At 57.9% G+C, this 12,646-nt stretch overlaps 1 protein-coding gene across 1 annotated transcript in view; it reads right to left on the minus strand.

Moving 5' to 3' along the window:
* SLIT1 (slit guidance ligand 1) overlaps positions 1-3,694 on the minus strand; it is a 65,182-nt gene extending 61,488 nt beyond the window's left edge. Inside the window, exon 1 of the mRNA XM_055721294.1 lies at positions 3,340-3,694. Within this exon, the coding sequence (XP_055577269.1) occupies positions 3,340-3,542 (203 nt within the window). The 5' untranslated portion in view covers positions 3,543-3,694. The remainder of the gene's footprint in view (positions 1-3,339) is intronic.
* Between the last annotated feature and the right edge of the window lie 8,952 nt (positions 3,695-12,646).

Genomic DNA, 12,646 nt, shown 5'->3' on the forward strand with positions numbered 1-12,646 from the left:
AGGCTGAGACCTGAGGGACTCCCAGTAGCAGATAACACTGTAGAGCTGGAGGATTATCACTCCATCCTGCCTACGATGCCTCCAGGACCTGCTCTATCATGCTTGCCAGAGGCGTAGGCAGGAGCACAGGCAGCCTTGCAAAGTGCCCGGAGATTTTGCGGCTTCCCGCCTTGCTGCAGCATAAGCCTCTCCGCTCAGTGCCTGATCCAGGCAGGGGGAGGGTGCAGGCACCGACTGGTGTTTACGTCGGGTTGCAGACTAGAAGGCACTTCAGGAGTGATGTGCTGTGCCCTGTTGCGAGGAAAGAGTGGTCCTGTGTCCCCCCATGCAGCCACCCTAGAGATGTCTCCAGCCCTTTCCCTGCATCAGCAGCACAGCACTTGGGAGACATCACAGACAAAACCTTCAAGCAGAAGACAGTTTCTCCCCAGCCCATGATTATCCACAGCTGCAGTGACTCCACAGAGCAAATCATTCCCCCTTCTTTAAAGCAAAAGGGTGTATTTCAAAAGCGATGGAGCTCAGACCTCACCACAGGATGCTGCTGTCCGAGTCCCCAGGATGACTTTGGCAGTGCCAGCATGCGTGGCCACAGCAGCAGTGCTGCCCTGTCCAGGGGTTCAGCCCATGCCACCACGAGGCTCACCCAGCTGGGAGCCCGGGGAAAGCCTGGAGCCTCCAAACACCATGCTGGCTGCCCCACAAAACTGCAGGCATGCAACAGGTGGGAAACATGACAGCGGGGACACCACTGCTCACCAGCACTGTGGGACACATGGTGAGGTCGGCATTGCTCATCCTGTGCATCTCAGGGCTTGGGAAAAATCCTGGAGCTCTGCAGGCAGCGGAGGGCACAAATAAGAGGTTGCTGGCTTCCCAAAGAAAGCCAGCCCCTGGAGACAGCGAGTCCCAAGCACAGACCCTACTGCAGGCTCCCCGGCGGTTGCTAGCTGACCCTGCTCCATCAAGCAGTGAGAAGCTGGAGACTGCGAGGTTGCAGCCTCTTTACAGAGAGCTCGAACTCGCTTACAAGCTGTTACAGCAGGAATTCACTGCTCAGAGACAGACTTGCTCTGCACAGACACCCTCAAGCACCTGCAAGGGCGTGCAACACAGTGGGAAGTAGTTATCCAGCAGACAACACCCGTGAGAGAGCAGCACATCTAGCTCAACCCAGCCAGCAGATCTGGCATCGGCAGCTGCATGAACAGACAGAAAACCCAGTGTCACCGAGTGGTGACAGACATGGAAGACCAGGGCAGTGGAGGCAGAACAGAAGACAGCAAGCAGAATCCGCTGCCGGAGGGGAGAGATGCCCTGCAGGGCAGGAGCCAGACACCCACCCAAGGGCATCCTTCATCAGTCCACTCCAGCAGCGTCTCGTCTGAGTGGTGCTGCGCACCTGCCCGGCAGGCAGAGGCGGGGGCTCGCTGCCCGCGCTCCCCAGCACCCTGCCCCCGGGTGCGTGGAGAGCTGATGCTGCGGAGCCCACTGAGCTCCCCAAGGGGCGGAAAGGGCTGGTGCAGGCTATGCGCAATCCTTCCCCCCCGCCCTGGGCACACAGGAAAGGGGGCTCCTGTCTCAGAGCTCATAAACCGGCTCTATGGGGCCACAGCTCACGGCACCCTGGTTGCCGTGCTGGGTAATCATCGTTTGTATGAGGATAATTACGGTGGGAGAAGAGAAACCTCCACTGAAGCAGTGTCCCGCAGAGCTCCCGGTGCTGCATGCTGGGTGCAGCGCTGGCAGCTGCCAGGCTGCCTGCGGTCCCTGCCCGCGGGGTCTCTCCCCAGCTGCAGGCAAAGGGCACGATCAACCCCCGGTAACCGGTAACCGGAGGCAGCACAGCACACGGACAGGAGAAACACCGTGTGTGTGGCTGTCCCAGGACCCATCCTGCAGCTCTGCCACCCAAGGAGGCAGCAGCCCAACGTTTCCCCGTGCTGCACGGGGGATGTCAGGGCAGCCTGGCCCCACTGCTGGGGCTGGGGGGCAGGGGGTACTGTGCCACCAGGCTCCACCACAGGCCCTAGGATGGGGCACCTGCTGTCCCCCAGCAGAGAAGAGAGGCTGGGGACAGCCCTGCTTTTCTGCCGGGATGGGGGACAACTGCAAGCTGGGAACCTGGTACCAGCAGCGAGTTGGACATATTCAGCTCATGCCCCTCTCCCTGGAACAGGGACCTGGTGCAGCCACAGGGCCCCCAGGCAGGGAGATCTGCCCAGCTGGGTGCAGCAGCAAAGGGGCACCCTGCTCAGGGGACCTCAGCGGGCACCACAGGACCCCTGCAGCTGGCTGGACCGTGACTGTGAGAATAAAGCTTTTCTTACAGGAGTCCGGCCAAGAGACCCAGAGACACCCCCAGCACTCCTGGGGTTGCGGCAGGGACTTTGATGAGCAGTAACATGCAGGCACAGGGGACTGGCAGGGCTGGGTGAGTTGTGTGCACAGCTGGAGGCTGGTCACACTGGGAGTGTTCCCAAGGGGAGCGTGGGGGAATGGGGCCTGATCCTAGCACCATGTGCAGCACTCCCAGGAGGGCTTCTCAGGGACAAAGGGGTGCCCAGAACGGGTAGGGTCTTGGAGTGCCAGGGACCCTGAGGCAACCCCTCCAGACATGTGGGTACCCCATGACAAGTCACAGCAGGGGCTGCCACACACCTGCCATGGGGCACACAGCCCCACATGTGCAGCCCATTCTGGGCTGCCCCAGTACAAATGTCCCCCGCTGGGGCAGCCCACACCCTCGGACACAGCTCTAAGCCAAACCCTGCTCTGCACGCTTGCACACACACCAGCACACACAGGCTCTTGTGCATGCCAGACCCCTTGCGCACTACTCCTACAGATGAAGGGTTGGACGTGCACACTGTCCCAGATGGCTCTTGCACACACACTGCTCCCCATCTTGACAGGCTATTGCACCCCTCCCATGGAGGGGATGATGCACATACACCCACCCAACAGGCTCCTGCACCCGCGTGCCTTGGCCAGGCACTTTTACACACACCCAACCCCACCACCGAGTGGGATGCTGTACATGCGCCCACCCCACCAAGTCCTTGCACAGGCACCTTTCGGGCAGGCATTTGCACAAGTACTCCGCTTAACAGACACACTCATCCCCCTTGGACGGGCACTTGCACACACACCCCCAGATAGGCTGCTGCACACACGCCCACACCCCGACAGGCTCTTAAACATGTACCCCCCGCGCTGGGCACTTGCACACGCACCCCCCAGGACAGGCACCCGGTCCCAGCACCCTGCCGGGCTCTCGCACCCGCCCCGGGCCGCCGCTCCCCCCCGCCGGGCCGGACAAAGCGCGGCGGTACTCACAGGCGCTCGGTGCCGCGGGGGATGCTCTTGGGCACGGCGCGCAGGGCCGTGCCGTGACAGTCCACCGTGGTGCCGCTGCAGGCGCAGAGCGGCGGGCAGGCGGCGGCGCGGCCCCGGCACAGCGCGGCGCACGCCAGCAGCCAGGCGGCGGCCCGCAGCCCCGCCGGGACCCCCGCCGCCCCCCCGGGGGTCGGGGCCGCCATGGCAGCGGGCAGCGGGGTTAGGCAGCCAGGCTGCCGCGCATCACCGGGGAGCGGAGCGGAGAGGAGCGGGGCTGGGCTGGGCTCGGCGCGGCTCGGTACGGCTCGGCTCCGGGGCGAGAGCCCCGTCGGCGCACACCCGGGCGCTCTCACTGCCGCCCCATCCCGCAGCCCAGGCACAGCCTCCGCGCTGGCTCCTCCCTCCCGCCCTGCCCGCCCCGACGGGCCCCCCCGCCGCCGCCACCGCCCCTCCCCGCGCCCCCGGCACCGGCGGCTGCGGGGCTAGGAGCGGGCCCGGCCCGGCAGGGCACCGGCACCGCGGTAGCCGGGGCCGTCGGGGCTCAGCGCCGCCCCGGCCGTGCAGCAAGGTGGGCTCCGGCTCGGTCCCCCCACCCGGGACAGCGGGGTTGGCCCGCGGGCCAGCCGACCCCCCGCCGTGAGACGGCTGCGGGATGCCGGGGTGCAGCTAGGCGAGTGGGTGGCGTGTGGGCGGAGGACCCCAGGGACTGGCAGAGAGCGGAGAAACAGCCTGCGAACCATGCAGCGGCCGGCAGACCATTCCCACCTCTCCTTGGGGGGTGCCGAGAGCTTCTGCATCCCCTGGTGTGTTCCAGGAACCCTTGGCCTGTCTCCCACCTGGCAGCCCAGAGCCCCATCCCCATCATCCAGAGCCCAGGTGAGTGTGGGGACCCGGCGGCCCATGGGGACCACACGGCAGGCTGGCACTCGGCAGCCAAGATGGTACCTGGTCTGCTCATGGGAACCTGGTGGCCAAGCACCTCGGCACACAGCAGGGACTCAGGCGTGCATCTCCACTTTGCTCTTTGCCTGACACACAGACAGCAAATCCAAAAGTCCGGGTTGTGGCTTAGCTATGTCCTTCCCCCTTTCGGGGGAACTTCTTAAGAAATAAAGTAACAAAAATGTCTTTGTGGCCAATCCACCGAGAAGAAAGAGGCAAAATATATCTATTTCAATGCAAAAAGCGAAGCCAAGAAATCTGGTGACTTTGGCCCCAAACACTTGACGTTTCAGAAATGCGAGTATTGCATTCATTTTATTACCTTCCATTTTCTTTCCTAAGGTCTGCAAATGCAAATCAGGAGGGTGCAACAGGGAGGGCTGGTCACCTTTTTATTAAGCACACCTGAAACACTTGTAACCCCATGGCTCCAAGAGCTGAGTCCTTAAGAAAACCAACAGGCATTTTGAGATACTCCGCAGAGCCCTGGCTGCTGGCTGCAACTGCTGTAAATGTCCTCCTCAGAGAGGAAACCCATGGAAGGAGTGGAGGTGGGAGTCTGTTGCATTGCTCCAGCAGCAGGAGTAGAGGTGTGTGAGCAAGGACACCCCACCGCACACTCATTTCCCCAGCCAACAAGGTATTTTCAAGGACAGTGGCAGGTCTCAGGGGCAGCTGTGACTCTTAAATCAATGCCCTGTGCGTATGGAGCTCCACAAGCTCCTTAGTAAGGGTGAGAGGGAAGTGTCTGCATGGGTCCCGCTCCAGCAAGGGCTACCTCACACACACACACACACAGGGTTGCACCAGCTTGGCCCAGATCAGCAGCCCTTTCCCATCCCGAATGCAGGCTCCCATCATCTGTCTGCATTTTCGTGACATCTCCTTCCTCTGGCCCCAATCCCAGGAGGAAGCTGTGCCTGAGATGGATGAAAGGGGTTTGTTCCTTGTTGCTACCCAGCAGCCCTGACAGCAAGGAAGATGAGCTGCTTCCCAGGACTCTGGGAGCCGACCCCTCGCTGGCATGGCTTCAGCAGAGGTGCCCCACAGCTCACCCTGGGGCTCTGAGGGGGACCTCGGTGGCAATGGCACCTGAAGAGGCCCTGTGCCAAAGACCTCAGCTGAATTTTGGGGAGCGAAAGTTGTTTCCTAGTGGCTCAGCATTCCCCAAAGCTCGTTGCTATTGGTGTGATGCTTGCAACCCACCTCCCTCCCAAACTGCCCCTTGCCCCTTGGCCAGCAGAGCAGAGCGGAGTCTTCCTAACCCGCCCTTTACCTCTGATGCTGGCAGGAAGGCAGGAACAGGACAAGGGATCTTGTTTCCTCCCTTATGCAGGCACTTGCCTCAGGCAAAACCTTGTAATCCGCAGAAAAAATAGATTCCCACCGTGTCTGTGTCCAGCTGCAGCAACACCGGTCACTTTACAGCCAGGGCCGTGGTCTTGGCACAGGGAGTAGCCAGCAGGGTCCTGCCTGGAGGCCACCATCACCTGCCCCAGTTCCAGTGGGACTACAGGCCTGGGAGGCTGAAAAACCCCATTTCAGGCTAACCTCCACATTTTGTCCTGCCAGTACCTCGACTCCTGCTCTCCTGTGGCACCACAGAGCATCCCACTGAGTTGGGCTGCTGGCCGCGGCTGACCCGTCTGCAACAGCTCCAGTTGCTTCCTTCCAGGGCTGCCTACATGGCAAGGGCTGAGCAAGCCCGGCGAGGCAGGACAGCAGGGCAGGGGGACAGACTGGGCACTGAGACCCCATCCCACACATCAGCCCTGGTGCATTTGGGCAACCCCAAATCACCCAGGCACCCAGTATGAGCTGGTGTGGGCCTTGGAGAGCAACAGTTGCCCAGGAAAGGCCCAGAAGACAGGTGAGGAGCAGGGAGAAAAATAAAACTAAACCTTTTCTTTATCAGGGGAGGCCTGGTCCTGCCGTCTGCCACCGGGATTTGGGCCAAACTGCTTGATAGAGAGAGAGACCATCTGGATCGTCTGATGGGCTCTGGGTTTGGTTAAAATGAAGCAGAAGCTTTTTTTTTGCAGGAGTTTTCATGGGAAGATCCGGGGAAGGATTCCAGGGTACGCGCCAGACCTGTCGTGCAAAGAGATGCGAAGCAGCTACAAAGCTTCAAACAAAAATTGCTGCCAGTTTTAAGCCAAGCTCCCCAGGGCAGAATCCAGGCATTTCCACCCACCCTGGGATGGGCTGCGATCTGCACCCGTTAGATCTCCCATGGTCTGGGCTGGATCCTGCTGGAGCTGCCAACGGCCGGTAGCCCCTTGCAGCACACCTGGGCTTTGAAGCAGCCTGCACTGTACCCCGCACCTTGGCGCACAGGGGAGGAGGCAGCATGTCCCAGTGCTTGCTACGTAATTTATGCTGCACTTCAAAGCAGTGCCATGGCTGTCACTAGGCCACAGCAGTGCTCCGTTCTTCTCAGGGTAGGACTAGGCACTGGTGCAGAGCAGAAGCATTTGAGACGCAGGCAATAGCGTTGTGATGGGTTGACCCTGGCTGGATGCCAGGTGCCCACCAAAGCCGCTCCATCACTCCCCTCTTCAGCTGGAAAATGTAACGAAAGGCTCATGGGTGGGGGTAAGGACCTGGAGATCACTCAGCTGTTACTGTCGTGGGCAAAACAGACTCAACAGTTTGATTTAATACCATTCAAATCAGAGTAGGACGATGAGAAATAAAACCAAACCTTAAAAACACTTTCCCTATGCCCATCCCTTCTTCCTGGGCTTAACTTTACTCCCAAGTTCCCTACCGCCTCCCTGGAGTAGCACGGGGGGACAGGGAATGGGTTGGGTCAGCCCATCACAGCTGTCCCTGCTGCTCCTTCCTCTGCAGGGGGAGGGTCCTCACACTCTGCTCCTGCTCCAGCGTGGGTCTCTCCCACAGGAGACAGTCCTCCACGAACTGCTCCAGGATGAGTCCTTCCCACAGGCTGTGGTTCTTCACCCACTGCTCCAGCGTGGGTCCCCCACTGCGGGGCACAGCCCCTCAGGCCCAGCCAGCTCCAGCCTGGGTCCCCCACAGGGTCACAAGCCCTGCCAGCAACCCCGCCCCAGCCCGGGCTGCTCCCCACAGGGCCATAGGCCCTTCCAGGACCCTGCTCCAGCAAGGGCTGTCCATGGGTCACAGCCCCCTTCGGGCATCCACTTGCTCTGGTGTGGTGTCCTCCACGGGCTGCAGGTGGGTACCCACTCCACCATGGACCTCCACGGGCTGCAGGTGGGTACCCACTCCACCATGGACCTCCACGGGCTGCAGGTGGGTACCCACTCCACCATTAACATCCAGGGATCACAGGTGGGGATCTGCTCCACCATGGGCCTCCACTGGCTGATGGCACAGCCTGCCTCACCATGGGCTTCACCATGAGCTGCAGTGGAATCTCTGCTCCAGCACCTGGAGCCCCTCCTGCCTCCCTCTGCAGAGTTGTTGCTGTCACGTATTCTCAGCCCTCTCTCTGGCTGCTGCTGGTGTTGCAGTTTTTACCCCTTCTTAAATACATTATCCCAGAGGCACTACCTCTGTTGCTGATGGGCTCAGCCTTGGCCAGTGGTCGGTCCATCTTGGAGTTGGCTGGCATTGGCTGTATTTGACACAGGGGAAGCTTCTAGCAGCTTCTTACAGAAGCCACCCCTGTAAGCCCCCCTGCCACCAAAAACCGTGCTGTAGAAACCCAATACAAACATGCATTCATGGTGCCCGCTTCAACGCCTCTGCTGAGGAGCATTGCCAATGGCAGGATCCAGCTCCCCTTGAACCAGGGCTGTGCTTCGAACCCTTCCTCCCACCAGCAACACCACTAAAACACATCTGGTTTGGGAGCAGTGGCCACAAGACCATCTGGAGACATGCCAGGAGCAGAGTGGTGGTGACCTCTGACTGCCCAGCACCCCCCAGAGACCCCACACAGGGCAGGCTGCTGAGCTGCCCCTCCGCTGGCCACATCTGTCATGCCTGGCCAGCTTGGCTCGTGCTGGGAGGCCAGGCTGCCTTTGTCCCACCAGACACACTCAGCTTCGGAGGGTGAGGCATTGTGTGGGAGCAGGCCGGCGCATCGGCCCTGTTAGGGCACCTGTTGGGCTTGTGCAGTGTGACAAGGCCCTTGATGGGTCTATTGTGGGCAGCCGTCGGCCACTGGGATCACAGTAAATCTCATCTGGTTAGCAGCAGCAGCAGCAGGCAAAGCCGGGATGTGCTCTTTCTGGCATCTCTCCAGGGACAAGCCCTACCTCACTGGCAAACAGCAAAAGCATTGCCCTGCAAACATGGCCAGCATTGCCCTGTGAATACAACCAGCATCACCCTGCAAATGCTGCCAGTGTTGTCCTGTGAACGCTGCCAGCATCACCCCGTGAACATGGCCAGCATCATCCCATGCCAGCACCACCCTGCAAACACAGCCAGCATTGCTCTGTGAATGTGGCCCCACTGACTGCAGCAGAGGGGGGCGGCTCCACTGCCTGGAGTCCTTACCACTGGGACCCAGTATGGGGAACGGCATCCACTGGGTCCTTTGGGATGATGTGGGAGATGCTGGGGCTCCCGAGCAGGTGGATTTGGCCTCAGCCTCACACAGCCTTGTTAGGATGTCCAAGCAGGGGGAACCCAGCCTGTCCCACTCCCTTGAACAATTACAGAACAGCAGGAGGGAGACAGTCCACAAGGCACTGCATCCTTACTTCATGGTGTGGCTGAACAGAGAGGCCAAGCCACACACCCCAAGTTTCCAAAACCAGCTCTAGCCCACAAGGGAAACATTCACTCCAAGCAGCCCAGATGCAGATGGGGGGATGCTGTTCCCAGTGTGGCTGGACACACCAGCCGCCTGGGAGCTCTGTGGTGCAGCGCAAGCTGGTTTGAATAAACCACACGCAAGGAGGTGTTTGTGAAGCGCCTCGCACATGGAAATGCTATTGTTGGTGCAGCGTGGGATCAGGGACTCAGCGGTCCCCAGATGCAGCAATTGTTCCACGGCCACGCTATGCATACACACACGCTCTTCCCTGCTTGCTCTGCCTGGAGCCACTCATTAACCCTCCTCAATGAAGATGCATTGGAGGGATAATTTACTGTTTAATAGACTAACTTTCCATTTGCTGTTGCCAAGCGCATCCAACATATTTCTCCATGGTGTCATAAACCGCAGCTCCTCTACCATAAAACCCTGCCTCCCAGTAGGAGCAGGTGGGTTTTCAGGATTCAGCTGATGACCTTGGCTATGGGGTGAGCAGACACCGGGCTTTGTTTTTAGAACAGAGCTTGTTCCCACCAGCCCCTCTCACCCATCGCGGTCCACGTCACACTGACTTCCCTGAGCTGGGAAACCACCTAACCTGAGAAACAAGGAGCGCTTCAGCCTGATGGATGAGGGAGGCAGCAGCTCTGTCCCGATTTCGTTAATGAAGATGCCCTGCGTGGAGACAAGCTTGCCTCTGCTCCATATTTATGGCTAGCTGGCAGACGGTCCCATGCTGGGATGTAATCAATAAACTGCGTGCCCGCTTGGGCTCATTGTGCTTCCACAGCCATGGGCAGCCTTTCCGTGCCTTGCCTGTCCTACAGTTGTGAGCGTGTCCTTGCTTCTCCTCCCCCAGCCCTTACTGAGTTACAAGCTACTAGATGCTGGAAGAAAATCAGATTCTGCACAATGTGGGATGGGAGAGCTGGTGCCAGCCACACTTTGTGTCCCTTGCCCAAACTCCCACATGGTAGAGAAGGCATTTTCAGGGTGCAGGTGCTGCAGGAAGGGGCAGCAGCCCCAGAGGCACGAGCTTGAGTGACTGGCTACTAGGGTCTGGCTCTGAAGGGTGGCAAGAGAATGCCAATAGCCAAAAATAACTTGAAAAGGAGAGGGAAAGGGTTTAGCTTGCCACGTGACAGCTCTGCTGAGCCCCAGATGTGGGCAGGGACTCTCAGTGGATCTGGAGGACCATGCTAGGGGCTACCTGGAGAGCTGATTTTTGTCCTTTGTAAGAGGGCATTTCTCCCCAGCCTCTGCCCTCAGCCTCCTCTGTGTTCTTTTTTCTTGTTCACCTTATTTATAGCCCCAGCTTCCCATCCCCTCCATGCCCCAGATGCAGCCAAGGAGGAAGAATCAAGCATCTCCAGGCCTGCCCCCAAGCACATCTGGCCCTGGGCCCCCGGTGCTGCGGGGCAGGCAGGGGGTCCCGTCCCGCAGCGTGTGCTGCCAGCCCCCTCTTGTGCTGCTGCTGCAGAACGGCCTTGGCGAGGCACAACAGAGCCAGAGGCTTTTGTGCAAGAGGTTGCTGAGATCCTGCTCCCCAGGGGAGCAAGGCTCAGGCTTTGTGAGCGGAAAGGTTGGAAGAAACAAACATTATTATTTTAATAACCTCGGCCAGCACAGACACCCCCACATCACAGACCTGTGCACACACCCCATTACACACAGCCACGATGGCCAAGGCAGGTTGACACCTCCATTCATCCCAGTTCTCAGCCCCAGCGGCACAGGAGCTTCAGCCAGAAGCAGAGAGGATTAAGTGGGATCCAGTTCTCCGCTCCGGTGCCAAAGCAGCCAGGCTTAAAATCATGTATGGCACCTCGTGGGAGGGCTGGGTGGCGGGTTTGTAAATCCCAGCAGCAAGGCAGGGGATGCTGATTTAGCCTGGGAGAGAAGCCCGATTTAATCCAGGTGAGGCAGGACTGGGAAGGGGAGCACAGTAATGCCCACTCCAGCTGGGACTCAGCAGGGAAAGAAAAACTCTGCTCCCCACAACGTGGACTGAAATCTGCAGCTCTCCAAGGCTGGTGCTGGGAAATATCTGAACTTCACCCCTTGATGTATGGCTGGGGACAGCTGCTCCTTGCATCGAAACACAGAAGCCCAGAAACAACCCCATCACATTCCTCATGCATGGGCACTTCCCATGAACAAAGCTGGGCTGGAACAGGATGGGGCTGGACAGCTGGCGCGAGCAGGGATCCCACCCTGGTCTGCAGCACCAGTGGAAGGTCAGTACAGGACCCAGCAGAGAGATCTTGGCATCTACGTGCCTGCACAATTTATGAGTTTCAGCACAAAACCATTGCTGGGGGGATGAGCAAACAGAACTAAACATGGTAATTTATTCGCTCCATGAAAAAATATTAGTTAATCCAAGCCAATGAGATTGTAAAGCCTGATAACTGGCCTGGCTGGTGCCAACATCTATCGCTAGCAGTACTCATGCTTTTTGTCTACACTGTTGCCCTAGGCAGTGAGATGCAGCAGCAGCATGACAGCTCCCAGCCACACATGATAATTTAAGAGAGAAAAAAATTTCTTTTTTCAACTCCGAACCAGAGCAGAACAGTTAAAAAAAAAAAAAATCAAGACAACTTGCAAAAATTGATTTAGATAGCAGTGACACCCTGTAGAACTTATTTGCAAGTCTGTGCTGTGCAATTTAAGATAAAAATTGCTTAATGAAATGAAGGATAAGCACTGCTTGTTTGCTTTGTAATGCCACCGTTGTGCAGGATACCAACAGGCCAAAACAAACACGCTGAAAGCTGAGCGATCCCCCTCTAAATATGTACCCTCACCCAGTGTTTGGTCCCAATGATTGCTGTCCTTTCAACAGCAGCCAAGCACAAGCACTTGTGCTGTGGTTTCAGGGGCTAAAAACTATTCATCTCTTTAATTATGTAAACCATATAAAGCTGTCACTTTGAATCACAGCTTATCAGGGAGGTGATATTTGGGTTTGCAGTATTCAAAATAGCTGTTGTGAGTTTTTGCATTCCTTTGTTCAACATTTTCAAGAACAGAAGCATCTCTCTAGACTCCCATGCCCACTTTCAACTGCACAGAAGCCCATCCCCCCCCCCCCGCTCCTCCAGTGGAGATGGGGTGCACCAGTCCCACGACACCCAACTGCAGCCCTACAGGGGAACAGGGCTTGCTTGAAGCCCACCCTGCAGGAAGGCAGTGCTGGTTTCAAATGTACCGCACCGCTTGCTTCTCCTGCTTGTTTTTCAATTGCATGGCGAGGATGTTAATGAGTGTCTGAGCCACGGCAGGCAAGCCCAGGGCATTTCAAACATGGAAGAACTTCACAGAGAAATAATCTGCATAAAATCTGAGACACCATTATTAAGAAGGAGGAAAAGAAAACACAAGCAGAAACCATCCTCCCTCGGCAGCCAAGAGTGGCAAGAGAAGAATGGTTCTACAGAGAAAAATTTATTCATTTGATCCATTATTTATATAAAGTGTTCTTTGTAAACCTGATTTCCCATCACCCTGCATGACAGCGGGGGGAAGACAGGAAAAGAAGAGGTCTAACTTCATACCTCCAAGGGAAAGACAGCCCATCTGGGCACGCTGCATCACACTAGGATCCCA

This window comes from Falco cherrug, chromosome 9 (assembly GCF_023634085.1).
Source record: "Falco cherrug isolate bFalChe1 chromosome 9, bFalChe1.pri, whole genome shotgun sequence".
In the NCBI taxonomy this organism is placed as follows: Eukaryota; Metazoa; Chordata; class Aves; order Falconiformes; family Falconidae; genus Falco; species Falco cherrug.